Source organism: Neoarius graeffei, chromosome 2, assembly GCF_027579695.1.
Source record: "Neoarius graeffei isolate fNeoGra1 chromosome 2, fNeoGra1.pri, whole genome shotgun sequence".
Taxonomy (NCBI): Eukaryota; Metazoa; Chordata; class Actinopteri; order Siluriformes; family Ariidae; genus Neoarius; species Neoarius graeffei.
In genome coordinates this window covers 104,747,388-104,771,594 of record NC_083570.1, presented here as the reverse complement: position 1 = coordinate 104,771,594, position 24,207 = coordinate 104,747,388, and the positions used below count along the sequence as shown (strand labels likewise).

Here is a 24,207-nt window from a genome sequence, read left to right as displayed (position 1 = left end):
TGAATTTTAAACGCTTTGACAACTTTGACTGGAACTGTGTTCTCTGGTCTGAAGGAACAAAAATGGAGCTTTTGGGTGATAAACACTCAAAGTGGGTTTGGTGTAAAAAGAATGATGGCTATAATGAAAAGAACCTGATCCCAACTCTAAAATATGGTGGAAGTTCTGTGATGTTTTGGGGCTGTTTTTCCTCTCAAGGACCTGAAACCTTGTGAGGGTACATGGCATCATGGACTCCATGAAATACCAGGACATTTTAAATCAGAATCTGGCTCCTCTGCCAGGAAACTAAAACTGGGTCATTATTGGATCTTCTGGCAGGACAATGATCTGAAGCACCTGTCCAAATCAACACAAAAATGGTTCCCTAACCACAGAATCAAGCTACTGCCATGACCATCTCAGTCCCCTGACCTGAACCCCAGTGAAAACCTGTGGGCTGAGCTGAAGAAAAGAGAGCACAAGAGAGGGCCAAGGACCCTGGATGATCTGGAGAGATTGTGTAAAGAGGAATGGTCTTAGATGCCTTGCTCTGTATCTTCAGTCTTATAAAATGTTATAGGAGAGACTCAGTGCTGCTTTACTGGCAAAGGGAAGATGTACAAAGTATTAAATGCAGGGGTGCCAATAATAGTGGCAGATGTGTTTTTGTTGAAAATAATTATTTCTTGATGAGGGATTTGGTATTTTTTTCTGAATACATTTATTTCAATTAAAGTTTGGATTTTTCTCATTTTTTTAGTGTGAGATGAAGCAACTTCACCAAAAGGTAGATTTTTTTCAAACCTTTTTTATCTTTACAAGGGGTGCCAATAATCATGGAGGGCACTGTAGGGGAGAGCAAGGAGACTTGGGACAGTTTGCATTCCCATAAATTAATTTCAACCAATCAGGTTTTAGATTACATCAGAAGTTCGATGTTGTCCCTTAGAGTAACTTACTTCCTTTGGAGGCATGAAACCGGACACGGCAGTAAGGTTTCTGCAGATCAATATTTTATTAACCAAAAGTTGTATTTTCTACTTCGCCTCCACCTCCATTCTATGGTGTAATGTACAGTGGTGCTTGAAAGTTTGTGAACCCTTTAGAATTTTCTATATTTCTGCATAAATATGACCTAAAACATCATCAGATTTTCACACAAGTCCTAAAAGTAAATCAAGAGAGCCCAGTTAAACGAATGAGACAAAAATATTATACTTGGTCATTTATTTATTGAGGAAAATGATCCAATATTACATATCTGTGAGTGGCAAAAGTATGTGAACCTTTGTTTTCAGTATCTGGTGTGACCCCCTTGTGCAGCAATAACTGCAACTAAATGTTTCCTGTAACTGTTGATCAGTCCTGCACACCGGCTTGGAGGAATTTTAGCCCATTCCTCCGTACAGAACAGCTTCAATTCTAGGATGTTGGTGGGTTTCCTCACATGAACTGCTTGCTTCAGGTCCTTCCACAACATTTCAATTGGATTAAGGTCAGGACTTTGACTTGGCCATTCCAAAACATTAACTTTATTCTTCTTTAACCATTCTTTGGTAGAACAACTTGTGTGCTTTGGGTCGTTGTCTTGCTGCATGACCCACCTTCTCTTGAGATTCAGTTCATGGACAGATGTCCTGACATTTTCCTTTAGAATTCGCTGGTATAATTCACAATTCATTGTTCCATCAATGATGGCAAGCCGTCCTGGCCCAGATGCAGCAAAACAGGCCCAAACCATGATACTACCACCACCATGTTTCACAGACGGGATAAGGTTCTTATGCTGGAATGCAGTGTTTTCCTTTCTCCAAACATAACGCTTCTCATTTAAACCAAAAAGTTCTATTTTGGTCTCATCCGTCCAAAATTTTTTTTTCCAATAGCCTTCTGGCTTGTCCACGTTATCTTTAGCAAACTGCAGATGAGCAGCAATGTTCTTTTTGGAGAGCAGTGGCTTTCTCCTTGCAACCCTGCCATGCACACCATTGTTGTTCAGTGTTCTCCTGATGGTGGACTCATGAATATTAACATTAGCCAATGTGAGAGAGGCCTTCAGTTGCTCAGAAGTTACCCTGGGGCCCTTTGTGACCTCGCCGACTATTACATGCCTTGCTCTTGGAGTGATCTTTGTTGGTCGACCACTCCTGGGGAGGGTAACAATGGTCTTGAATTTCCTCCATTTGTACACAATCTGTCTGACTGTGGATTGGTGGAGTCCAAACTCTTTAGAGATGGATTTGTAACTTTTTCCAGCCTGATGAGCATCAACAACGCTTTTTCTGAGGTCCTCAGAAATCTCCTTTGTTCATGCCATGATACACTTCCACAAACATGTGTTGTGAAGATCAGACTTTGATAGAGCCCTGTTCTTTAAATAAAACAGGGTGCCCACTCACACCTGATTGTCATCCCATTGATTGAAAACACCTGACTCTAATTTCACCTTCAAATTAACTGCTAATCCTAGAGGTTCACATACTTTTGCCACTCACAGATATGTAATATTGGCTCATTTTCCTCAGTAAATAAATGACCAAGTATAATAGTTTAGTCTCATTTGTTTAACTGGGTTCTCTTTATCTACTTTTAGGACTTGTGTGAAAATCTGATGTTGTTTTAGGTCATATTTATGCAGAAATATAGAAAATTCTAAAGGGTTCACAAACTTTCAAGCACCACTGTATGCTGGTCAATTCAGGATTTGTCTGAAATTAAAGTATGTAGCTTAGAATTACCAAATATGGTATTATTTATTAAACTTAAATTCTGGGGAAAAACATTTAAGGATTTTTTTTTCCCAAAAAATGGCCAAATGGCAAATGGGGAGAGTTGGGGCAGTTCTTTCTCAGTTGTTGTTGTTCTTGTTGTTTTATTGTGGTTCACAAATACAACCCTGATTCCAAAAAAGTTGGGACAAAGTACAAATTGTAAATAAAAACAGAATACAATAATTTAAAAATCTCAAAAACTGAAATTGTATTCACAATAGAACATAGACAACATATCAAATGTCAAATGTGAGACATTTTGAAATTTCATGCCAAATATTGGCTCATTTGAAATTTCATGACAGCAACACATCTCAAAAAAGTTGGGACAGGGGCAATAAGAGGCTGGAAAAGTTAAAGGTACAAAAAAGGAACAGCTGGAGGACCAAATTGCAACTCATTAGGTCAATTGGCAATAGGTCATTAACATGACTGGGTATAAAAAGAGCATCTTGGAGTGGCAGCGGCTCTCAGAAGTAAAGATGGGAAGAGGATCACCAATCCCCCTAATTCTGCGCCGACAAATAGTGGAGCAATATCAGAAAGGAGTTCGACAGTGTAAAATTGCAAAGAGTTTGAACATATCATCATCTACAGTGCATAATATCATCAAAAGATTCAGAGAATCTGGAAGAATTTCTGTGCGTAAGGGTCAAGGTCGGAAAACCATACTGGGTGCCCGTGATCTTCGGGCCCTTAGACGGCACTGCATCACATACAGGCATGCTTCTGTATTGGAAATCACAAAATGGGCTCAGGAATATTTCCAGAGAACATTATCTGTGAACCACTGGCGGCTCGTTAATAGGGGCGATTTGGGCGATGCACTCCCAAACAGGGAGGGAGATTTTTTTTTTATCTACTCCTACTACCAACAGTAATGTCATTGTCCAATCAGGCTAAGGTCGCGCCTGGTGTAGCCACGCCCTTTTAGGGCGATTTCTGTCAGGTTCAGATTTGCCCCAAAATCTCCCATTGACCGTAATGGTACGTACGTTTTTTTCGAAAATCATGCTCCCAATGCATTTTCTATTAGGTTTTATGTGCTCGCACAAGCAGCGTGCTTACGTCATACGCCTGTTGCGTCGCGCAAGTGTTGCCAGATTGGGCAATTTTAAGTGCATTTTTGCGGGTTTTGAACATAATTTTGGGCTGGAAAACGCAACTTGCGGGGGAAGTGTGTGAACATTGTATGAAGATGGCGGTGAGTGTTGAGTGAAACAATACGATAGCGTCTCTGAAAGAAGTTCCCTTTAGTCGTCGTACCAATGAGGAGAAAACGGCAGTCAAACAGCGAGAACCTCCTAGACCAAATTTAAACATCAAGCAAGTGTCTACGAAGGGGGAGAAGACCGACTCAAGAGGTTTTAACAAGAACTGGTACCACCGGAAAACTTGGCTAGCTGGCTGTGATGTAGTCAATGCTCGCTTTTGCTACCCTTGCGTTCTCTTCCACCCTGGAAGTAGCACAGCAGACGGTACAGTGATATCTGATATTTGAATTTACTAGGCAAAAGTTGTTTTTGTGTGTGTGTGTGTGTGTGTGTGTGTGTGTGTGTGTGTGTGTGTGTGTTTTACCAATGGCAGTTTAACATTGCCATGCTTGGAATATTTCAGTAGCCTCAAGTTCTCTCTGACTTGGTGTAAATTAAGCATATTTTCAGTTTTTATATATTGTACAGTATATGTGTTCATTGGAGCCAGCAGCACCTTACCTTTTTTCCAACTTGTTAAGCCAAGTTGCACTGACTACAAAACCTTGTGTAACCTTGTGTGTATATAGCTAAATAACTAAAGCCTTTTGTGTTCATTGACATGCTTGTAATACTTTAAATTTCCTTTAAAAAAAAAAACTGCAGAATTTATTTAGAATTATTTGTTGTTAAAATGGTGCAATTCCATATTAAAAAAACACATAATTAAGCTGCACATGTTTGTTTGATGGTTATGCTTTTCTTCATCTTTTTCAAAACTTAAACACTTGTTTTGGATTTATATCCTGCCACTTTAATTGCATTCTTTAGAACTGAAGAAATTAGAATATGTTTATAATTAAGAATTTGTGTCTACTTATTATAGAATACTGGAATAATATGAGAAAATAAATGAGTAATGTATTATTAATTGATTGTGATGCCAAATGTTTTGCTTTGAAGGCTTCACAATGAATCTTCCTTAGTTTTAGCCTGGCAAGCCAGACTAAATGTGAATATTTGCCACTCGTAGGCAAAAATATGTTTGGCCGCTAGGCGGGTGGGTCTAGTTTACTAGGCTACCTTAGTTTGCCACCTTTAACTTGTTTAGTGTTGCCACCTAGTGGAGAGAAGAGAGAGTCTATATTGATATCTGAATTTACCAGGCAAAACAAGTTCGGCCAATTGATTTGCAACCTACTGTAGGTCAATTTACTTCAGTCCTGTGGACATTTACAGTCCGTGTAGACATAACGGGGGAAAATTGCCCCCCCTGAAAAAAAATTCAGGAGCCACCACTGCTGTGAACACAATTCACCGTGCCATCCGCCATTGCCAGCTAAAACTCTATAGTTCAAAGAAGAAGCCGTATCTAAACATGATCCAGAAGCGCAGACATCTTCTCTGGGCCAAGGCTCATTTAAAATGGACTGTGGCAAAGTGGAAAACTGTTCTGTGGTCAGACGAATCAAAATTTGAAGTTCTTTATGGAAATCAGCACACACGTCGACGACTGATCCCTCTGAGCTAACGGAGTTAATATCCTGCAGTTAATATCCTGAATGCTCATAAATACTCTAAAAAATATCTTATGTGATTTGCTACAACCTCTGTGCTCATAATGGAAACTAGAAAACAGAAAAAGGAGACAAACCAGCCTGCTAATTCCACCGAAGTGGGCCCACTTGCCTCAGCTCCTTCAGTTATGCTAACAGCGAGCAGCGCAGCTACAGTAGCAACGTGGAAACTGTTGGGGGAAACATGATCATGAAAGCTATAACCAACATGAGAGATGAGTTCTCGGCAAACTTTACAGGGGTCCTAAGAGCCATACAAGATATTAAACATGACTTCAACGAGTTTTCTAACAGACTCGCGGATGCTGAACAACGTATTGGAGACACGGAGGACAACGTTACAACTTTGCAAAAAACAGTTGCCGAGCTCCAGAAGCAGGTAATTTCTCTCACCGCCAAGACTGAAGGCCAGGAAAACCGCAGCCGGCGCAACAACCTTCGCCTCATCAACCTGCTGGAGGGAGCAGAGGGACGAGATGCCGCAGCTTTTCTGGAGCAATGGCTTATGAGGTATTTGGGGCTGACTCCTTCCCTTATCCGGTCTTCATCGAACGAGCCCACCGCCTGCAGGGTCGCCAAGATCACAACATCCCCAGAGCGCTAATAATGCGCTTCCTCAACTTTAAAGATAAAGAGAGAGTGATCCGGGCAGCCAGGGCCAAAGGAAAAGTGATGTTTAAAGAACAGGAGGTGAAATTCCTCCAGGATGTTGCCAGGAAGACACATATCAAAAGGAAGCGCTTTGACAAAGTAAAGCAGCAACTTAAAGCCCTGAACGTCCAGTATGGAATCCTACAGTGCCTTGAAAAAGTATTCATACCCCTTGAACTTTTTCACATTTTTCCACCTTACAACCATGAACTTAAAAGTGTTTTATTGAGATTTTATGTGATAGACCAACACAGAGTAGCACATAATTGTGAAGTGAAACGAAAATGATAAATGGTCTTCAAAATTTTAAACAAATAAAAATCTGGAAAATGTGGTGTGCATTAGTATTCAGCCCCCTGTACTCTGATACCTCTAAATACAATCCAGTGCAATCAATTGCCTTCAGAAGTCATCTAATTAGTTAGAGTCCTACTGTGTGTAATTTACTCTCAGCATAAATACACTTGTTCTGTGAAGGCCTCAGTGGTTTGTTAGAAAAAACTGAAGAACAAACAGCATCATGAAGACCAAAGAACTCACCAGACAGGTCAGGGATAAAGTTCTGGAGAATTGTAAAGCAGGGTTAAGTTATAAAAAAAAATCCCAAGCTCTGAACATCTCAAGAAGCACTGTTCAATCCATCATTCAAAAATGGAACAAGTATGGCACAACTGCAAACCTACCAAGACATGGCCGTCCACCTAAACTGACAGAGTGAGCAAGGAGAGCACTGGTCAGTGAAGCAGCCAAGAGGCCCATGATCACTCTGGAGGAGCTGCAGAAATCCACAGCTCAGGTGGAAGAATCTGTGCACAGGACAACTATAAGTTGTACACTCCACAAATCTGGCCTTTTTGGAAGAGTGGCAAGAAGAAAGCCATTGTTGAAAGACAGGCTTAAGATGTCCCGTTTGCAGTTTGCCAGAAGCCATGTAGAGGACACAGCAAACATGTGGAAGAAGGTGTTTTGGTAAGATGAGACCAAAGTTGAACATTTTGGTCTAAATGCAAAGCACTATGTGTGGCGGAAAACTAGTGCCGCTTTTCCACTACAAAAGCGGCTGAGTCGGGCTGAGCCGTGCCGTGCTGAGTTGGGCTGAGTCGAGCTGAGCGGGGCTATTGGAGTTGCATTTCGACTACAACCGCGCTGAACCATGCTGGCTGGAAGTGGGTGGACACATTGGGTGGAGTTAGCGAAAGTGGGTGGACGTCACGTGATGTCGTTAAGCGGCGCAAACAGTGACATCAGTGATCTTTTAAGCGGTAGTCTCACAGCCTGGATAGTAAACAATAAACATGGAGGACATGGAGTCGTTAGTGTTGCTGGTCTTGGTGCTGTGGCTTGTTGTCACCGACAACACCAACAGATACTGGCAAGAGCGTATAGATGAGGCAAGGCGCATAAGGCTCCAGAAATTCTCGTAATTCGTAATTCTTCTTCTTACGGATTTACGGTGTTTACAGATCCCAGCGTGCTTGCGGGGTGTGTGTGGGTGTGTGAGGACACTCCTCCTCACCAATCAGTGCACAGGGGAGTGTCTGCTCACGCCCCCAGCCTCACTCAGCTCGGTTTGGCTCGCTTCAGCCCCACTCCAAAACCTTGCGAGTTTTGGGTGCTAAGCAGGGCTGAAGCGAGCTGAGTCGTGCTGTTTTGAGATAGTCGAAACACGAGCCGTGTCGGGCTGAAGTGAGCTGAAGCGAGCTGAAGTGAGCTGAAAAAGGGTAGTGGAAAAGGGCCATAACACTGCTCATCACCCTGCACACACCATCCCTACTGTGAAACATGGTGGTGGCAGCATCATGCTATGGGGATGCTTTTCTTTAGCAGGGACAGGGAAGCTGGTCAGAGTTGATGGGAAGATGGATGGAGCTAAATACAGGGCAATCCTGGAAGAAAACCTGTTGGAGGCTGCAAAAGACTTGAGACTGGGAAGGAGATTCACCTTCCAGGAAGACAATGACCCTAAACATACAGCAAGAGCTACAATGGAATGGTTTAGATCAAAGAATATTCATGTGTTAGAATGGCCCAGTCAAAGCCCAGACCTAAATCCCATTGAGCATCTGTAGCAAGACTTGAAAATTGCTGTTCACAGATGCTCTCCATCCAATCTGGCTGGGCTTGAGCTATTTTGCAAAGAAGAATGGGCAAAAATTTCAGTGTCTAGATGTGCAAAGCTGGTAGAGACATGCCACAAAAGACTTGCAGCTGTAATCGCAGCAAAAGGTGGCTCTACAAAGTATTGACACAGGGGGGCTGAATACTAATGCACACCACATTTTTCAGATTTTTGTTTAAAATTTTGAAGACCATTTATCATTTTCGTTTCACTTCACAATTATGTGCTACTCTGTGTTGGTCTATCACATAAAATCTCAATAAAAAAAACTTTTAAGTTCGTGGTTGTAAGGTGGAAAAATTTGAAAAAGTTCAAGGGGTATGAATACTTTTTCAAGGCAATGTATGCATTATTCAAGGTCTGAAAACACTTCATCTTTTTTGTTATTTTGACCAGTTGTCATTTTCTGAATTAAATGCTGTAAGTGACAATATTTTGATGTGGAATTTGGTGGAAGTGTTGTCAGTAGTTTATGGAATAAAACAAATTTTTTGTGTTCCTCAAACACATACCTAGCACATACCTATAAATAGTAAAACCAAAGAAACTGATAATTTTACAGTGGTCTCTGTTTTTTTTCCCCATATATATTACAATGGCACCTGTCAAGGGGTGGGATGTATTAGGCAGCAAGAGAACAGTCAGTTCTTGAAGTTGATGTATTGGAAGCAGGAAAAATGGGCAAACATAAAGATCTGAGCGACTTTGACAAGAGCCAAATTGTTATAGCCAGATGACTGGGTCTGAGTATCTCCAAAATGGTACATCTTGTGGAGTGTTCCTTGTATGCAGTGGTTAGTACCTACCAAAAGTGGTCCAAGGAGGGACAACCAGTGAACCGGCTACAAGGTCATGGGTGTCAAAGGCTCACTGATTCACATGGAGCACGAAGGTGAGCCCAAATGGTCCAATCCCATAGAAGAGCTCCTGTAGCACAAACTGCTGGAAAAATTAATGCTGTGTCAGTATTACATTTTTTGGCAGTACTACAGTAGCTCTTCTGTGCGATTGGACCATATGGGCTCGCCTTCATGCCCCATGCAAATCAGTGAGCCTTCAACACCCATGACTCTGTCGCCAGTTCACCAGTTAGACAAAATAATAGCTTTTCATGGCTTTTGCACAGAAACAGATTTGAGCCTGTGTTCTTGAAGCCTTTCAGAGTCGCAAATTAATCACAAATGCTCATTCTGACACTAGTGCACAATTTTAAGTTGCAAACTAAAACACAAGTAATGGAAACACATGAATTTAGACAAAGCACTCAACACAATAAAGTTTATACTTTTGCATGAGGTGGTTTGTCAGACGATTTAACAATGCAATATTTCACAAAATTGAAATGGAAACACATTTTTCACGATGCGATCGAAATCTCATGCCAAATATCAGGTCTCAGAGGTCCGAATGATTATCATGACAGGAGAATACCCAGTTTTAACTCCATCCATCCATCACCCATAACCGCTTATCCTGGGCAGGGTTGCCACCAGTTAGCCTAACCTGCATGTCTTTGGACTGTGGGGAAAACAGAAGCACCCAGAGGAAACCCACACAGACATGGAGAGAACATGCAAACAGAAAGGCCCCCGTCAGCCACTGGGCTTGAACCCAGAACCTTCTTGCTGTGAGGCAACAGTGCTAACCACTACACCACCAAGTCACCTCCAGTTTTAATTACAAAACATTATTCAATGGAAACACAGACCATTCACAATAGCATACTTGCCAACTTTTCAAAATTCTCATTGGGGAGAAAAGTGCATGAACGACATTTTCAATTGGACGAGGGTATGATGCATGGTTGAAATGATAAAAACAGTGGATCCCAATTAATTGCAAACCATTTGAAATTTATACAATTAAAGAGTTTCTGAATTGTTGATATTGTTCTATCAATTACGATATTGAATTGTTGATATTGTTCTATCAATTACAATTACGTAGGGGAGAGCGGGGTAAGATGAGCCAGGGGGTAAGATGAGCCACCCCCTGTTTCTAAGAAACAGTAAACAAATGTGACCATGTGACCACATTCAAAGGGGGCCGGGACCATTTACTTACACTTGTGGAGAGGAGCACCACATGTCAAACTAGGTGAGGGACATATTTATAAAAATGTGTTTTTGTGCTTTCTAAGTCAATTCCATGTTTGTCCACAGTGAAGATGATTTAGAGAAGACAAAAGTAGAATAATATTTAGACACATTAGGGTTAAGTTAGTGGCTTTCTAAGCTATGATATGAATGCTAATAAAAATAATTTTGATTAGCCTAATCCCCTTTATTAGCATTTTTCTACAAAATGGTGGCCATGGGGTAAGATGAGCCATTAGATGTGGGGCAAGTTGAGCCACTGGCTCAACTTACCCCATTGGTGGCTGAGCTTACCCAATATGGATGACACTTAAGTTTTCACATTTACTGGTCATATATGACAACAACATATATATATATATATATATATATATATATATATATATATATATATATATATATATATATATATATATATGACATCAGATGAGGAAGACCAGTTGTTAGATGTGGGGGATTATGTTGTGGCAAAATACACGGGGAAGAAGAAAGTGCATTTCTTCATTGGCCAGATAATCAAATTGGATGTCTTCGAAATAGAGGCAAGATTTCTCAAAAGAAGCCGGTCATGCCATGGCTCTGCAAGAAAGCCAACCTTTGTCTTCAAAGAGAAAGATGAGGCTGTCCTGTCAAGACAGGATATTGTGAAAAAATTGCCCCGCCCCTTTACTGTTGGGGGGACAGCACGGAGGGAGAGGCAAATGGTGTTCCCTTGCCATTTGAACGCTTGGAACATTGAATAATGATGAAATGATTGAATGATTGATGGAATGATTGCTGCATGTTTTAGCAATGTTTTAACCTACTGAAAGAAATAAGATTCTTTTGGCACTGTTCTACTGTTTTAGTAATTTCTATAATATAGTATATCTCTCATTCCCTCTCTAACCATCCCTCTTTCTATCTATCTACGCATATCTCTCTCTATCCATCTATCTATCCCTCCCTATCCCATCTCGTTCTATCACCTCTCTCTTCATCTCCCCTTCTCTATGCAACGGCCCTATCCCCCACTTGATTGACTTGACTTGATTCATTGATTGCATTTCTAATAATAAAAGTTGTTTACTTTGTTAACCTAACATGTTTTGTGTTGGCTCAATTTACCCCACACAGTGGCTCATCTTACCCCGTGCATGGGGTAAGTTGAGCCACTTGACATTTTTTTTTCAAGAGGTAATATCACTCTAACCATAAGAGCTTATCAATTATGTTTTGCTCAGATAGTAACAGTACACTTTGAAATTTGGTATGGTGTGTAGATTGGAAGCAAAAATGGCTTTAACATGTAGTTATGATGAAAAATGTAAAAAGTGGCTCATCTTACCCCACTCTCCCCTACTATAGGTTATGGGATTCATGTATCAGGCATGAGAGAGTGCAGAGTGAAAAATCTGAAATAATACTCTTGTCTTGAACTTTAATATAATAACAATGAAAGGGAAGTCTTAAATCAGATTTTTAGCTGAAAAATCTCATGTCTGAATATTGTATACAGAGACCCACAGAAAACAACACAAATGGTGCTTTAGAAGAATGTTTATAATTTCTTAAAATAGTCACAGTGAATGAAAGTATTACTGGATTGCATCAAATGTGTTTTCCTTCTGTAAGCTCATGTAAAAATACAGAGAACTATAATATCATAGATCTCGTCTCATTATCTCTAGCCGCTTTATCCTGTTCTACAGGGTCGCAGGCAAGCTGGAGCCTATCCCAGCTGACTATGGGCGAAAGGCGGAGTACACCCTGTACAAGTGGCCAGATCATCACAGGGCTAATATCATATATAAATTAAATACAATTTTAATAAGATTTAACCAAAATAGTAACAACTCAATTAAATGAATACTGCACTGTCTTAGTACTACTAAAATGCATCTCTCTCACTCAACACTTTCCAACAGAATTTTTAAAAAGCACTAGAAATATTATCAAAATCCTATCGGAATGCATCAAAGGAATTTGCTCATTTGCAAACTTTGACTGAAAGTTTTCAAACAAAATTTAAAAATGACACTATAAATACTACCATCCTATCAAAATATACTACACAAAGAAATTCACTCGAATGCAAAATTTTAGTACTACCAAAATACACTCACTAGTAATCTTTCACTTAAAACCTCAAAACTCTATCAAAATCAATCACTTTTCAGATAATTCACTTGTAAACTTTCACTTAAAACTTTCAAACATAAATTGAAAATAGCACTAAGACACTACCACACTATTCAAATACACTCATCAAACAAATTCTCTGTCATGCAAAATTTCACTCAACACTTTAGAAGTTGTACAGTTTGTTTCTAAAATGGTATGGAAGACTAGTTTAATTTCACACTCAAATGTCCATTATATTCTGATTTAAGGTATCTTTACCCTAAAATGTGTAACTGGCTGGTCAAACATTTGCTTATCCATGGAAATTCATTCTCCCATGCAACCTGGTATTTGCATTCATATTTTTGCCTTTTGGGCAGCACGGTGGTGTAGTGGTTAGCTAGGCTGTCGCCTCACAGCAAGAAGGCCCAGGCTCGAGCCCCGTGGCTGATGAGGGCCTTTCTGTGCGGAGATTGCATGTTCTCCCCGTGTCCGCGTGGGTTTCCTCTGGGTGCTCCGGTTTCCCCCACAGTCCAAAGACATGCAGGTTAGGTTAACTGGTGACTCTAAATTGACCATAGGTGTGAATGTGAGTGTGAATGGTTGTCTGTGTCAGCCCTGTGATGACCTGGCAACTTGTCCAGGGTGTACCCCGCCTTTCGCCCATAGTCAGCTGGGATAGGCTCCAGCTTGCCTGTGATCTTGTAGAACAGGATAAAGCGGCTAAAGTAGTGTAGTGGTTAGCACTGTCGCCTCACAGCAAGAAGGTTCTGGGTTTGAACCCAGTGGCTGTCGAGGGTCTTTCTGTGTGGAATTTGCATGTTTTCCCTGTGTCTGTGTGGGTTTCCTCCGGGTGCTCCGTTTTCCCCCACACTCCAAAGACATGCGGTTAGGTTAATATGGGACAGCCTTGGGCTGAGGTGCCCAAAACTTCACTGGGAAGAACCCTTCGACTGGTGCGGGAGTATGAGAGGACTTCCAGAAAACTGGCAGACTACAGGAACCACCTGCGTTTCAACCTGAGATGCCAACAATCCAACATTATCCCCACTAGCCTATGCCTGCATTCAACAGTCAAAGGACACAGAGCTAAAATAATCCTCCAGAAAGCCCAGAAGCAGCTTCTCAACGAGAGAGTGAGACAAGTACACTTCACCATCGATGCTCTCCAGAACAAGACTGAACTGATGTTTGAAGAGTTGACAGTACTTCTTCCCAGTGAAGTTTTGGAATGAGTCTCTGATTTTGCAGAGAAGGCACAGATTTCACAACATACCAAAGGCAAGGAATGACAGATGCGCAAATTTCAAACATTGCTGTCTAAAACCACCTCCTCCAGTAAGACAGAAGTGCTGACTTGGAGGAAGAAATCTGACCAGGCTACACAACCGGACATAGAAGAGAAATGGGTGAAGAACTTATCGGACAGGGTACTCACCCAACCAGAGAAAGATGTTTCTTTTCCAAGGGACTTAACTTTGCAGTTTCACCAGAGCAGATACCAGTGGTAGATCTCATCACAGCCACAGAGTCAGCCATCAAAAACAACAATCTGACCAACACAGAGGCAGAACAACTTAGACTGGAGATATCAGCTGCTCTGTCCAGTGCAAAAGCACCCCCTCCAACCTCACCAGCCAAGAAAGGAGGGCTTTTACATTGCTTCAAAGAGACCGGGACATCACCATCCTTCCTGCTGACAAAGGGAGATGCACAGTGGTGCTAAACACAGCGGACTACCACTCAAAGATGACCAGTCTCCTCAGCGACACAACCACCTATGAAACCTTAAGGCGGGACCCCACCAGTTGTTACAAAAAGAAAGTTGTTAGCTGCCTGCAACAACTAGAAAAGGACCAAGCCATCAACCGAGCTCTTTACTACAGATTGTACCCTGGGGAAGCTGTTCCTTTCATATACGGACTCCCCAAGATTCACAAGGAAGGAGCTCCACTCAGACCTTTCATCAGCAGTATAAACTCTGTCACCTATAACATTGCCAAACACCTAGCCACCATCCTGGATCCTCTTGTTGGGAATACGCTACATCACATCAAAAACTCCCAAGATTTTGCTACTAAAGTTGCAGACCTCAAACTAGACTTAGATGAAACCATGGTTTCTTACGATGTCACTTCTCTTTTCACCTGCATTCCCACCACAGAAGCAGTTGAATCTGTTAGAAAATGACTCCTTCAAGACAACACCTTACTGGATAGAACGAACCTCACCACGGACCAGATTTGCACCCTGCTTGACCTCTGCCTGACTACCACTTATTTCCAGTTTAATGAAAGTTTCTACAGACAGAAGCATGGATGTGCCATGGGCTCACCGGTGTCCCATATTGTGGCCAATCTTTACATGGAGGAAGTGGAACATAAGGCTTTGACCACTTTTTCAGGAGTTGCTCCCAGCCACTGGTTCAGATATGTGGATGACACCTGGGTTAAAATCAAAACCCATGAAGTGGAAGCCTTCTCTAAGCACATCAATGCAGTGGATATCAACATCAATTTCACTCAGGAGGACGTCAGTGGGAATAATCTAGCCTTCTTGGATTGTGATGTACACATTAGACAAGACAGAAGCCTGAGCATCGAGGTCTACCGGAAGCCCCCACACACAGACCAGTACCTACTCTTCGACTCTCACCACCCACTGGAACACAAATTGGGGGTCATTAGGACCTTGCAACACAGGGCTCAGAACATCCCTACAATGGTAGAGGGAAAAGAGAAGGAGCAGAATCACATCAAGAAAGCACTTCAGAACTGCGGGTATCCTAACTGGTCTTTCTTCAAGAGCAGAAAAAGGAACATAATGGACAAGGAGGATAACAGGAACAAATGCAAGAACATTGTCATTCCCTACATTTCTGGTCTATCTGAGAAACTCAGGAGGATCTTCTACAAACACAACGTTCCGGTACATTTCAGACCCAGTAACACCCAGAAGCAGAAACTGGTCCACCCTAAGGACAGAATAGCCAGACACAAACAGGACAATGTAGTGTATGCAATTCAGTGCAGTGAGGAAACAGTGGGGAAACAAAACAACCGCTTCACAGGCGTATGGCTCAACACAGGAGAGCCAGTTCTTCAGGCCAGGACTCTGCTGTCTACCTTCATCTTAACAACAAAGGACACTCATTTCAGGATTGCAACATATGCATTTTAGCCAGAGAGGATCGTTGGTATGAGCGAGGAGTTAAAGAAGCCATTTTTGTCAACCTGGAATGGCCATCACTGAACAGAGGTGGGGGTCTAAGGCTACATCCATATGACAACGGCAACGAGATGTTATTTAAAAATATATCACGTCCAAATGGGCAACGATCAGTAAAATATCAGGTCCATATGGCAACGCAACGCTTGCTGAAAATGATGCAATACACATGCCACACCTCTAGGGACGCTGTAAGACAGTCTCTTCGGAGACACCAGAACAATAGAAGAAGTAAGGACGCATGCGCATAAACTATTATGCGCGAGACTTCATATTAGCCACAAAGTCAGGAAAATCTGTTTGTAAAATTACATTATAATGACCAAATACAATGAAAAGTATTTTTCCAGTCTCACCTGTGAAAGGTAATCCCATGTGATCTCGTTTGGACGGCAAACCTGTTGGTACAGTTAAACGCAGCTAATCTTTATTCTCCGCTTTGAACTATTCGATATGGCGGCGAGGATGACGTATGATTCTACGCGGAAGGCGGCGTCTTTAATGGTCCGGAATAAATTGAATACTACACGTTGATGGATGAATTTGTTGTTTCTCACCTGTGAAAGGTAATCCCATGTGATCTCGTTTGGACGGTAAACCTGTTGGTACAGTTAAAGGCAGCGCATGAATCTTTATTCTCCGCTTTGACCTATCCAATATGGCGGCGAGGATGATGTATGATTCTACGCGGAAGGCGCCATCTTTAATGGTCCGGAATAAATTGAATGCTACACGTTGATGGATTAATTTGCTCCTCTACGCCCTTTTTGAGGAATGTATTGTCGGACTTAAACCAATATCTGAAGAGGTGAGATCACTCCTTTTTTTCCCTATTTTTGCTGGCGGGATTGACTCTGCCCTAAGGGCAGAGTCTCTCTCTCTCTCTCTCTCTCTCTCTCTCTCTCTCTCTCACTTTGCACCATTACACAATAAATATTCACAGTGAAAATATTTTGTAAGCGCGTTTCATGAACCAAGTTATAGGATTTGTTGACAACTCGCATCGCGTCGCAATGAGAAGATCATTGGCACTACTGGTGTTAAGAATCAGACCATTTCATAAATGAATATTTTGCTGTAGAGCTGCAGTGTTTGTACAATTGCATGTTTTTGCTTCACTATTACTGTCACTATTCTGCTTCTTGCATTACTACTGTGAACTAACACTGAACATAATAATAATAATAATAATATCCAAGCTCGTGTTTCACTCTCACTAGTGCTCTGTAAGGCTTTTTCCTGGTGATATCCTGGTGATATTCGTTACACTTCTACCCGGCGTGAAGCACTCACAGTCATGTGGTTGTGACGTCATCATAAACAAATCCGTTCTACTCATCCAGACGACTTCACAATGGCAATGTTGCCAGATCTTTCCACTCTGGAACCCGTTCTCAAAAAGATTGCGTTTTGGGCACCCAAAACACCGGTGCCGTGTGGATGCCAGGCCTAAACGATAAGCAATTGTATCGGAGTCACCTGAATCCGTTGCCATGTGAACAGGGCCTAAGACATCATTTATCAGCCACCTACAACCCTGATTCCAAAAAAGTTGGGACAAAGTACAAATTGTAAATAAAAACGGAATGCAATGATGTGGAAGTGTCAAAATTCCATATTTTATTCAGAATAGAACATAGATGACATATCAAATGTTTAAACTGAGAATATGTATCATTTAAAGAGAAAAATTAGGTGATTTTAAATTTCATGACAACAACACATCTCAAAAAAGTTGGGACAAGGCCATATTTACCACCGTGAGACATCCCCTTTTCTCTTTACAACAGTCTGTAAACATCTGGGGACTGAGGAGACAAGTTGCTCAAGTTTAGGGATAGGAATGTTAACCCATTCTTGTCTAATGTAGGATTCTAGTTGTTCAACTGTCTTAGGTCTTTTTTGTCATATATTCCGTTTTATGATACGCCAAATGTTTTCTATGGGTGAAAGATCTGGACTGCAGGCTGGCCAGTTCAGTACCCGGACCCTTCTTCTACGCAGCCATGATGCTGTAATTGATGCAGTATGTGGTTTGGCATTGTCATGTTGGAAAATGCAAGGTCTTTCCTGAAAGAGATGTCGTCTGGATGGGAGCATATGTTGCTCTAGAACCTGGATATACCTTTCAGCATTGATGGTGTCTTTCCAGATGTGTAAGCTGCCCATGCCACACGCACTAATGCAACCCCATACCATCAGAGATGCAGGCTTCTGAACTGAGCGCTGATAACAACTTGGGTCATCCTTCTCCTCTTTAGTCCGAATGACACGGCGTCCCTGATTTCCATAAAGAACTTCAAATTTTGATTCGTCTGACCACAGAACAGTTTTCCACTTTGCCACAGTCCATTTTAAATGAGCCTTGGCCCAGAGAAGATGTCTGCGCTTCTGGATCATGTTTAGATACGGCTTCTTCTTTGAACTATAGAGTTTTAGCTGGCAACGGTGGATGGCACGGTGAGTTGTGTTCACAGATAATGTTCTCTGGAAATATTCCTGAGCCCATTTTGTGATTTCCAATACAGAAGCATGCCTGTATGTGATGCAGTGCCGTCTAAGGGCCCGAAGATCACGGGCACCCAGTATGGTTTTCCGGCCTTGACCCTTATGCACAGAGATTCTTCCAGATTCTCTGAATCTGGAGATGATATTATGCACTGTATATGATGATATGTTCAAACTCTGCAATTTTACACTGTTGAACTCCATTCTGATATTGCTCCACTATTTGTCGGCGCAGAATTAGGGGGATTGGTGATCCTCTTCCCATCTTTACTTCTGAGAGCCGCTGCCATTCCAAGATGCTCTTTTTATACCCAGTCATGTTAATGACCTATTGCCAATTGACCTAATGAGTTGCAATTTGGTCCTCCAGCTGTTCCTTTTTTGTACCTTTAACTTTTCCAGCCTCTTATTGCCCCTGTCCCAACTTTTTTGAGATGTGTTGCTGTCATGAAATTTCAAATGAGCCAATATTTGGCATGAAATTTCAAAATGTCTCACTTTCAACATTTGATATGTTGGCTATGTTCTATTGTGAATACAATATCAGTTTTTGAGATTTGTAAATTATTGCATTCTGTTTTTATTTACAATTTGTACTTTGTCCCAACTTTTTTGGAATCGGGGTTGTACAATGCAGCCCTTGGCACACTTCCCAGACAACTGAATGCACACCAAAACCCAGCTGTTTTCAGTGACTCACAAGAGGACAGAGAGAATCCGCATTCCGTTGATCACCTTAACGGGCAATCCATTGATCATCCTAATGACTCTTGAGGCCGTTCACATCCAGCCCCCAGTGACCCACACCAACAGGATGACTCAACGACACCTTAGATGAGCTTTTCATCCATCAAAGGATAAATACCTGATACTCCCTACTAGTCAGACAGAACTAAAGAAGCCTTTCGGATGAGAGGTGAAACGTCTTCAAGAATCTTCAAGCAAGTCCAGTTGCTCTCTTTAACCACCCACAGTTACTATGACCTGGATGACTGAGAATCTTCACAGATGTACTGTCTGTGTTCTGTTTGTGGATCCTTATCTCACCACATCTCCCTGACAGCTGTGGGGTTACACAGGGAACATATTCCCAGCACTTTTGCTGGCTTGTTGCACATGCCTGAAATTGAGCCTGTGACTCAGAATTCTGAAAACAATAAATCACACAACCTTCCTCTCCTCACCTCACCCTACATAACACATTTTTAGATGAATGTTATGAGAATGAATGAGCTTTGACTGACTGACCTAACCAATCTGTTAGGATAAAACTCATTGGGAGTTTTATGAAAAGTTATGGATTTTCACTTGATGTTTGAGATAAATTAACTCGCAGAATGCGCTTGACAAAAGTATATAATCACATCACCTTGGGATCTGTTTGGGGCTGAGCATACCAAAAAGCACTGAGTGCTACTAGAAAGAAAGAAAGCACAACTTGATTCATCACACACTTGTGAAATTTCCTCTCTGCATTTAATCCATCTGAAGCAGTGAAGACACACACATACCCAGAGCAGTGGGCAGCCATGCTAACAGCACCCGGGGAGCAGTTGGGGGTTAGGTGCCTTGCTCAAGGGCACCTCAGCCCAAGGCCGTCCCATATTAACCTAACCGCATGTCTTTGGAGTGTGGGGGAAACCGGAGCACCCGGAGGAAACCCACACGGACACAGGGAAAACATGCAAACTCCACACAGAAAGGCCCTCGACGGCCGCTGGGTTAGAACCCAGAACCTTCTTGCTGTGAGGCGACCATGCTAACCACTACACCACTGTGCCGCCATTCACTAACTCTAGCTTCATGATAATGCCTAGTTTAATGGCATTGTCATGAAGCTAGAGTTAGTGAATGATAATTTTACACCAACGAACACATTTATGTATTCTCACCCCTTTTTCTGAAGATGAAGATATCAGTCATGAGCATAAGTGTAAAAAAAAACGATTGTCAGCTTTCTTTGAAACAAGCAAAGTAAGTGGAGGGATATTATTAGATTGCATTCATATTGTTTCGTTTGTTTAGGATAATTGTTGACAGAGGCTGGGCTTCACACGTTAGGAACAAATTCCTCACAGCTGTATGCTGCTAAAAACACACTACTCATGAGAACACCCTCTCACCATCGACTGGTCAACCTCTAAAATTGTAGAACAGATGAAATATACGGTATTCATGAATAAACTAATTTCATTGGCAGTTACTGAACTCCAACTCGGATATTTACATCACACACACCTTGCCAAACTATATAGCCACATCCATACCACACATGTATAACCCTTCAAAGAAACATTCACTCACATGTGTACCTAAACTGCGTGCACACACACACACACACACACACACACACACACACACACACACAAATGATGATGTTGTAGACTGTTATTGTTGTTAGTATTAATATTGTTTTTTCTTCCTCACCCCTCCACTGACAGGTCCGAACTTGTGTCCTGATTTATCCGGCTCTTCCAGATACAGAGTGTAGAAATCAGGGCTGTGAAGAAAATCATCAGTCATTTCATTTAGTGCTTTGACACACAACCATGAACCAGTTCAAATCTTAAAACACAACCTGAGAGAACTGTTCTGTGCATTAACAGTGGGAAAATTCGACATCATCATCATCATATGTTTGGGCACTCCAAAGAACATTATGATGGATGACTCTTTACAGTGTTTTTTGTTTTGTTTTGATTCCACAAAGAATTGGGAAAGTACTCATTTCCATTATTAATGCTTACATTATGTGGAAAGTTCTTTCTGAATGGAAATGATTATTTAGTTCTTTGTAGCACCAATACAAGATGGTTAAAGAACCATGCATTAAATGTTCCACTCTGAATCATTTTTTCCCGACTGTGCTTCTAGTGTCCACTTTATCATTCTCAACTTTATTTTCATTTTATATATTGCACAATGAAATGAGGTAGTGAACCCATTTGTTACATACTTAAAGAAAACACTTTAAACACAAACATTAAACAGAAATATTAACAAGACTAGAGAACCAGTTTAAGGTTTTATACAAAACCCAAGAGCAGGGTGCACCCCTGTAACAGAAAATGAAGAACCCCCTTTTGAAATTATTAACCCAATTTCCAGAAAAGTTGGGATATTTTCCTAAATGCAATAAAAACAAAAGTCTGTGATTTGTTAATTCACATGAACCTTTATTTCACTGACAAAATTACAAAGAAAAATATTTTCAATAGTTTTACTTACCAACTTAATTGTATTTTGTAAATATAAACAAAGTTGGAATTTGATGTTGCAATACACTCAAAAGCAAAAGTTGGGACAGAGGCAAAATAAGACTGAAAATTTTATAGGATATACAAGTTACACCATTTTGGAAGATTCCACAAAAAGCAGGTTAATTGGTAACATGACTGGGTATAAAAGGAGCAGCACCAAAGGCTCAGTCTTTGCAAGCAAGAATGGGGCGTGGTTCACTCCTTTGTGCCAAAATGCAAGATAATTTTAAGTCAATTCAAAAAGAATATTTCTCAATGCAAGATTGTAGTTCTTTCAAAATCTACAGTACATAATGTGAAAAGATTCAGGGAATTTGGAGACATCTCAGCGTGTAAAGGGTGAGGTCAAAAATCACTGTTGAATGTGTGTGACCTTTGAGCCCTCAGCCGGCACTGTCTGAGAAACCATCATACTAATGTGACAAATATAGCCACATGGGCTCAGGAATACTTCAGAAAACTGTTGTCACTTAAGACAGTCTGCCGCTGCATCCAGAAATGTAACCTGAAACTGTGTTATGCAAGGAGGAAGCCATTCATCAATTCTATGCCAAAACACTGCCAATTTTTCTTGGCCCAAACTCATCTCAGATGGACCAAAAGACAGTGGAGATGTGTGCTGTGGTCAAATGAGTCCACATTTCAGCTTGTTTTCAGGAAAACTGGACGTTGAGTTCTCAGTGCCAAAGGTGAACACAACCATCCAGTTTGTTATCAGAGAAAGGTGCAAAAGCCAGCACCTGTGATGGTATGAGGGGTATCAGTGCCCATGGCATGAGTGAATTGCATGTGTGTGAAGCTACCATTGATATATTGGGGCATATATTGGGATTTTAGAGAGACATATTCATCAAGGCAACGTCTCTTCCCGTGAAGTCTATGCTTATTTGAGCAGGACAATGCCAGGCCTCATTCAGCACAGGCTACAACAGCGTGGCTTCGTAGACACAGAGTGCATGTGCTTGACTGGTTTGCTGCCAGTCCAGATCTGTCTCCTATTGAGAATGTATGGTGCATCATGAAGAGGAGAATCAGACAACGGCGACCACAGACTGTTGAGCAGCTCAAGTCTTGTGTCAAGCAATAATGGAAAAAAAATTCCAATCGCAAAACTGCAACAATTCTCTTCAGATCCCATACAATTAAAAAGTGTTATTAAAAGGAAAGATGATTGTGGCAGCAGGGCTGTGGTTGAGCGCTGGCTTGTGAATGGAGAGTAAGGCTGGGGAAGGTGAGGAGCAAATCGGACACACCTGTGTTTAATTAAGCAGTTGAACTGAGCTTCAGGCACAGTGTGTGTGTGTGTTGCGTGTTTGACTACTGAAAAGTGGCATTAACAAAAGTGTCTGTTGATACAAGAACCCGCCTGTCTCAGTGCTTCAGTATCCACTCTAATCAGGGAAGTGTTCCAGTGATGTAACATAATGGTAATAATGCGCTTGTCCCAACTTTTCTGAGTGTGTTGCAGGCATCAAATTCTAGCTTCTTTTATATTTACAAAATGCAATTAAGTTGGTCAGTAAAACTATCAAAATCTTTTATTTGTACTTTTTTCAGTTAAATAAAGGTTCACAGGAATTAACAAATCACAGAATTTTTCTATTCCATTTTGGAAAATATCCCAATGTTTCTGGAACTGGGCTTAATAAAACCACAAAAAACTCTTGAGGAATCCTTTCTTTCTAAAAGCGTACAGTAGCACACTTGGGAATGTTTTATGGCACCTTTCAGAAAAATGGGTTCTTTGGATAAACAGTCCTTTGCTTCTCAACAAGGTTCCAGGTAAAACCTTACATGCGAGGGGAACATTTATGTAAGGTTCTACACAGAAACTTTAGGAGTGCCATAATGGTGGGTATATACTTTGCGATTTTTGGCTGTCCCAGACGAAATATGATTGATGTGAAAGAGATGTGGCAATATCTTTGGTCATGGTTCCAGAATGGTGGTCCTATGTTGCGCTGTGAGAGAGATTCAAAGATCATGGCAGTCTTTAGACAAAATTCTGACAGTGTCAGAAACTTATGATGACCACTTCACAATATGACTGCTGCTACAACCTACCAACCAATCAACCAATAGGAATGCAGCATTAAATGACACACTGATCAATACAATACTAGCACCAAACTTAAATCTAATAGATGGATGGTGAATGCTGATGACGTGTTATTCTTGTATATTGACTTGAGTCGTAGCATGGTGTTATCATCTTGCTGTCTACATATATCAAATTTGATGTCATCCCCAAGTTTATTAGATCTGTGTCACACAGTGTGGCTTGCAACAAAACACACAGAGTTCAAATCTTCTGTGTCAAACTCTATCCCACGGGGATCCAAACAGAACCCTGTGAAGAAGTTAAGGATGATAAAATAATCCAAAAGATTATTCAACACCATAGCATTAAGGGCTCTTTGGTGCGTCTCTCTGAGTAGAACCCTACAACCTAACGGTTCCCTATCACACAGATAGAAGTGACTAGAGCCCCTTTAAGAAGCTATGGACTGTAAATTATCCAAAGGGGGTCAAGGTGGAACTCTGTATAATAGGGAAACACTGTTATGTAGCCTTCTTGATACAGAAAATACATTGCCTGGCCAAAAAAAAAAAAAAACTGCACACACTGACATTCATTGGACTGCCTTTAGCTTTGATACCAGCATGCATTCTCCATGGCATTGTTTTGACAACCTTATGGAATATCACAATATTTATT

At 41.2% G+C, this 24,207-nt stretch overlaps 1 protein-coding gene across 1 annotated transcript in view; it reads right to left on the bottom strand.

Annotated features, from left to right (window-relative positions):
- Nucleotides 1-24,207, bottom strand: part of LOC132870623 (venom phosphodiesterase 1) — a 217,302-nt gene that overhangs the window by 130,258 nt on the left and 62,837 nt on the right. The window contains exon 11 of the mRNA XM_060904353.1: nt 20,656-20,728. Coding sequence (XP_060760336.1) covers nt 20,656-20,728 — 73 coding nt within the window. The remainder of the gene's footprint in view (nt 1-20,655; nt 20,729-24,207) is intronic.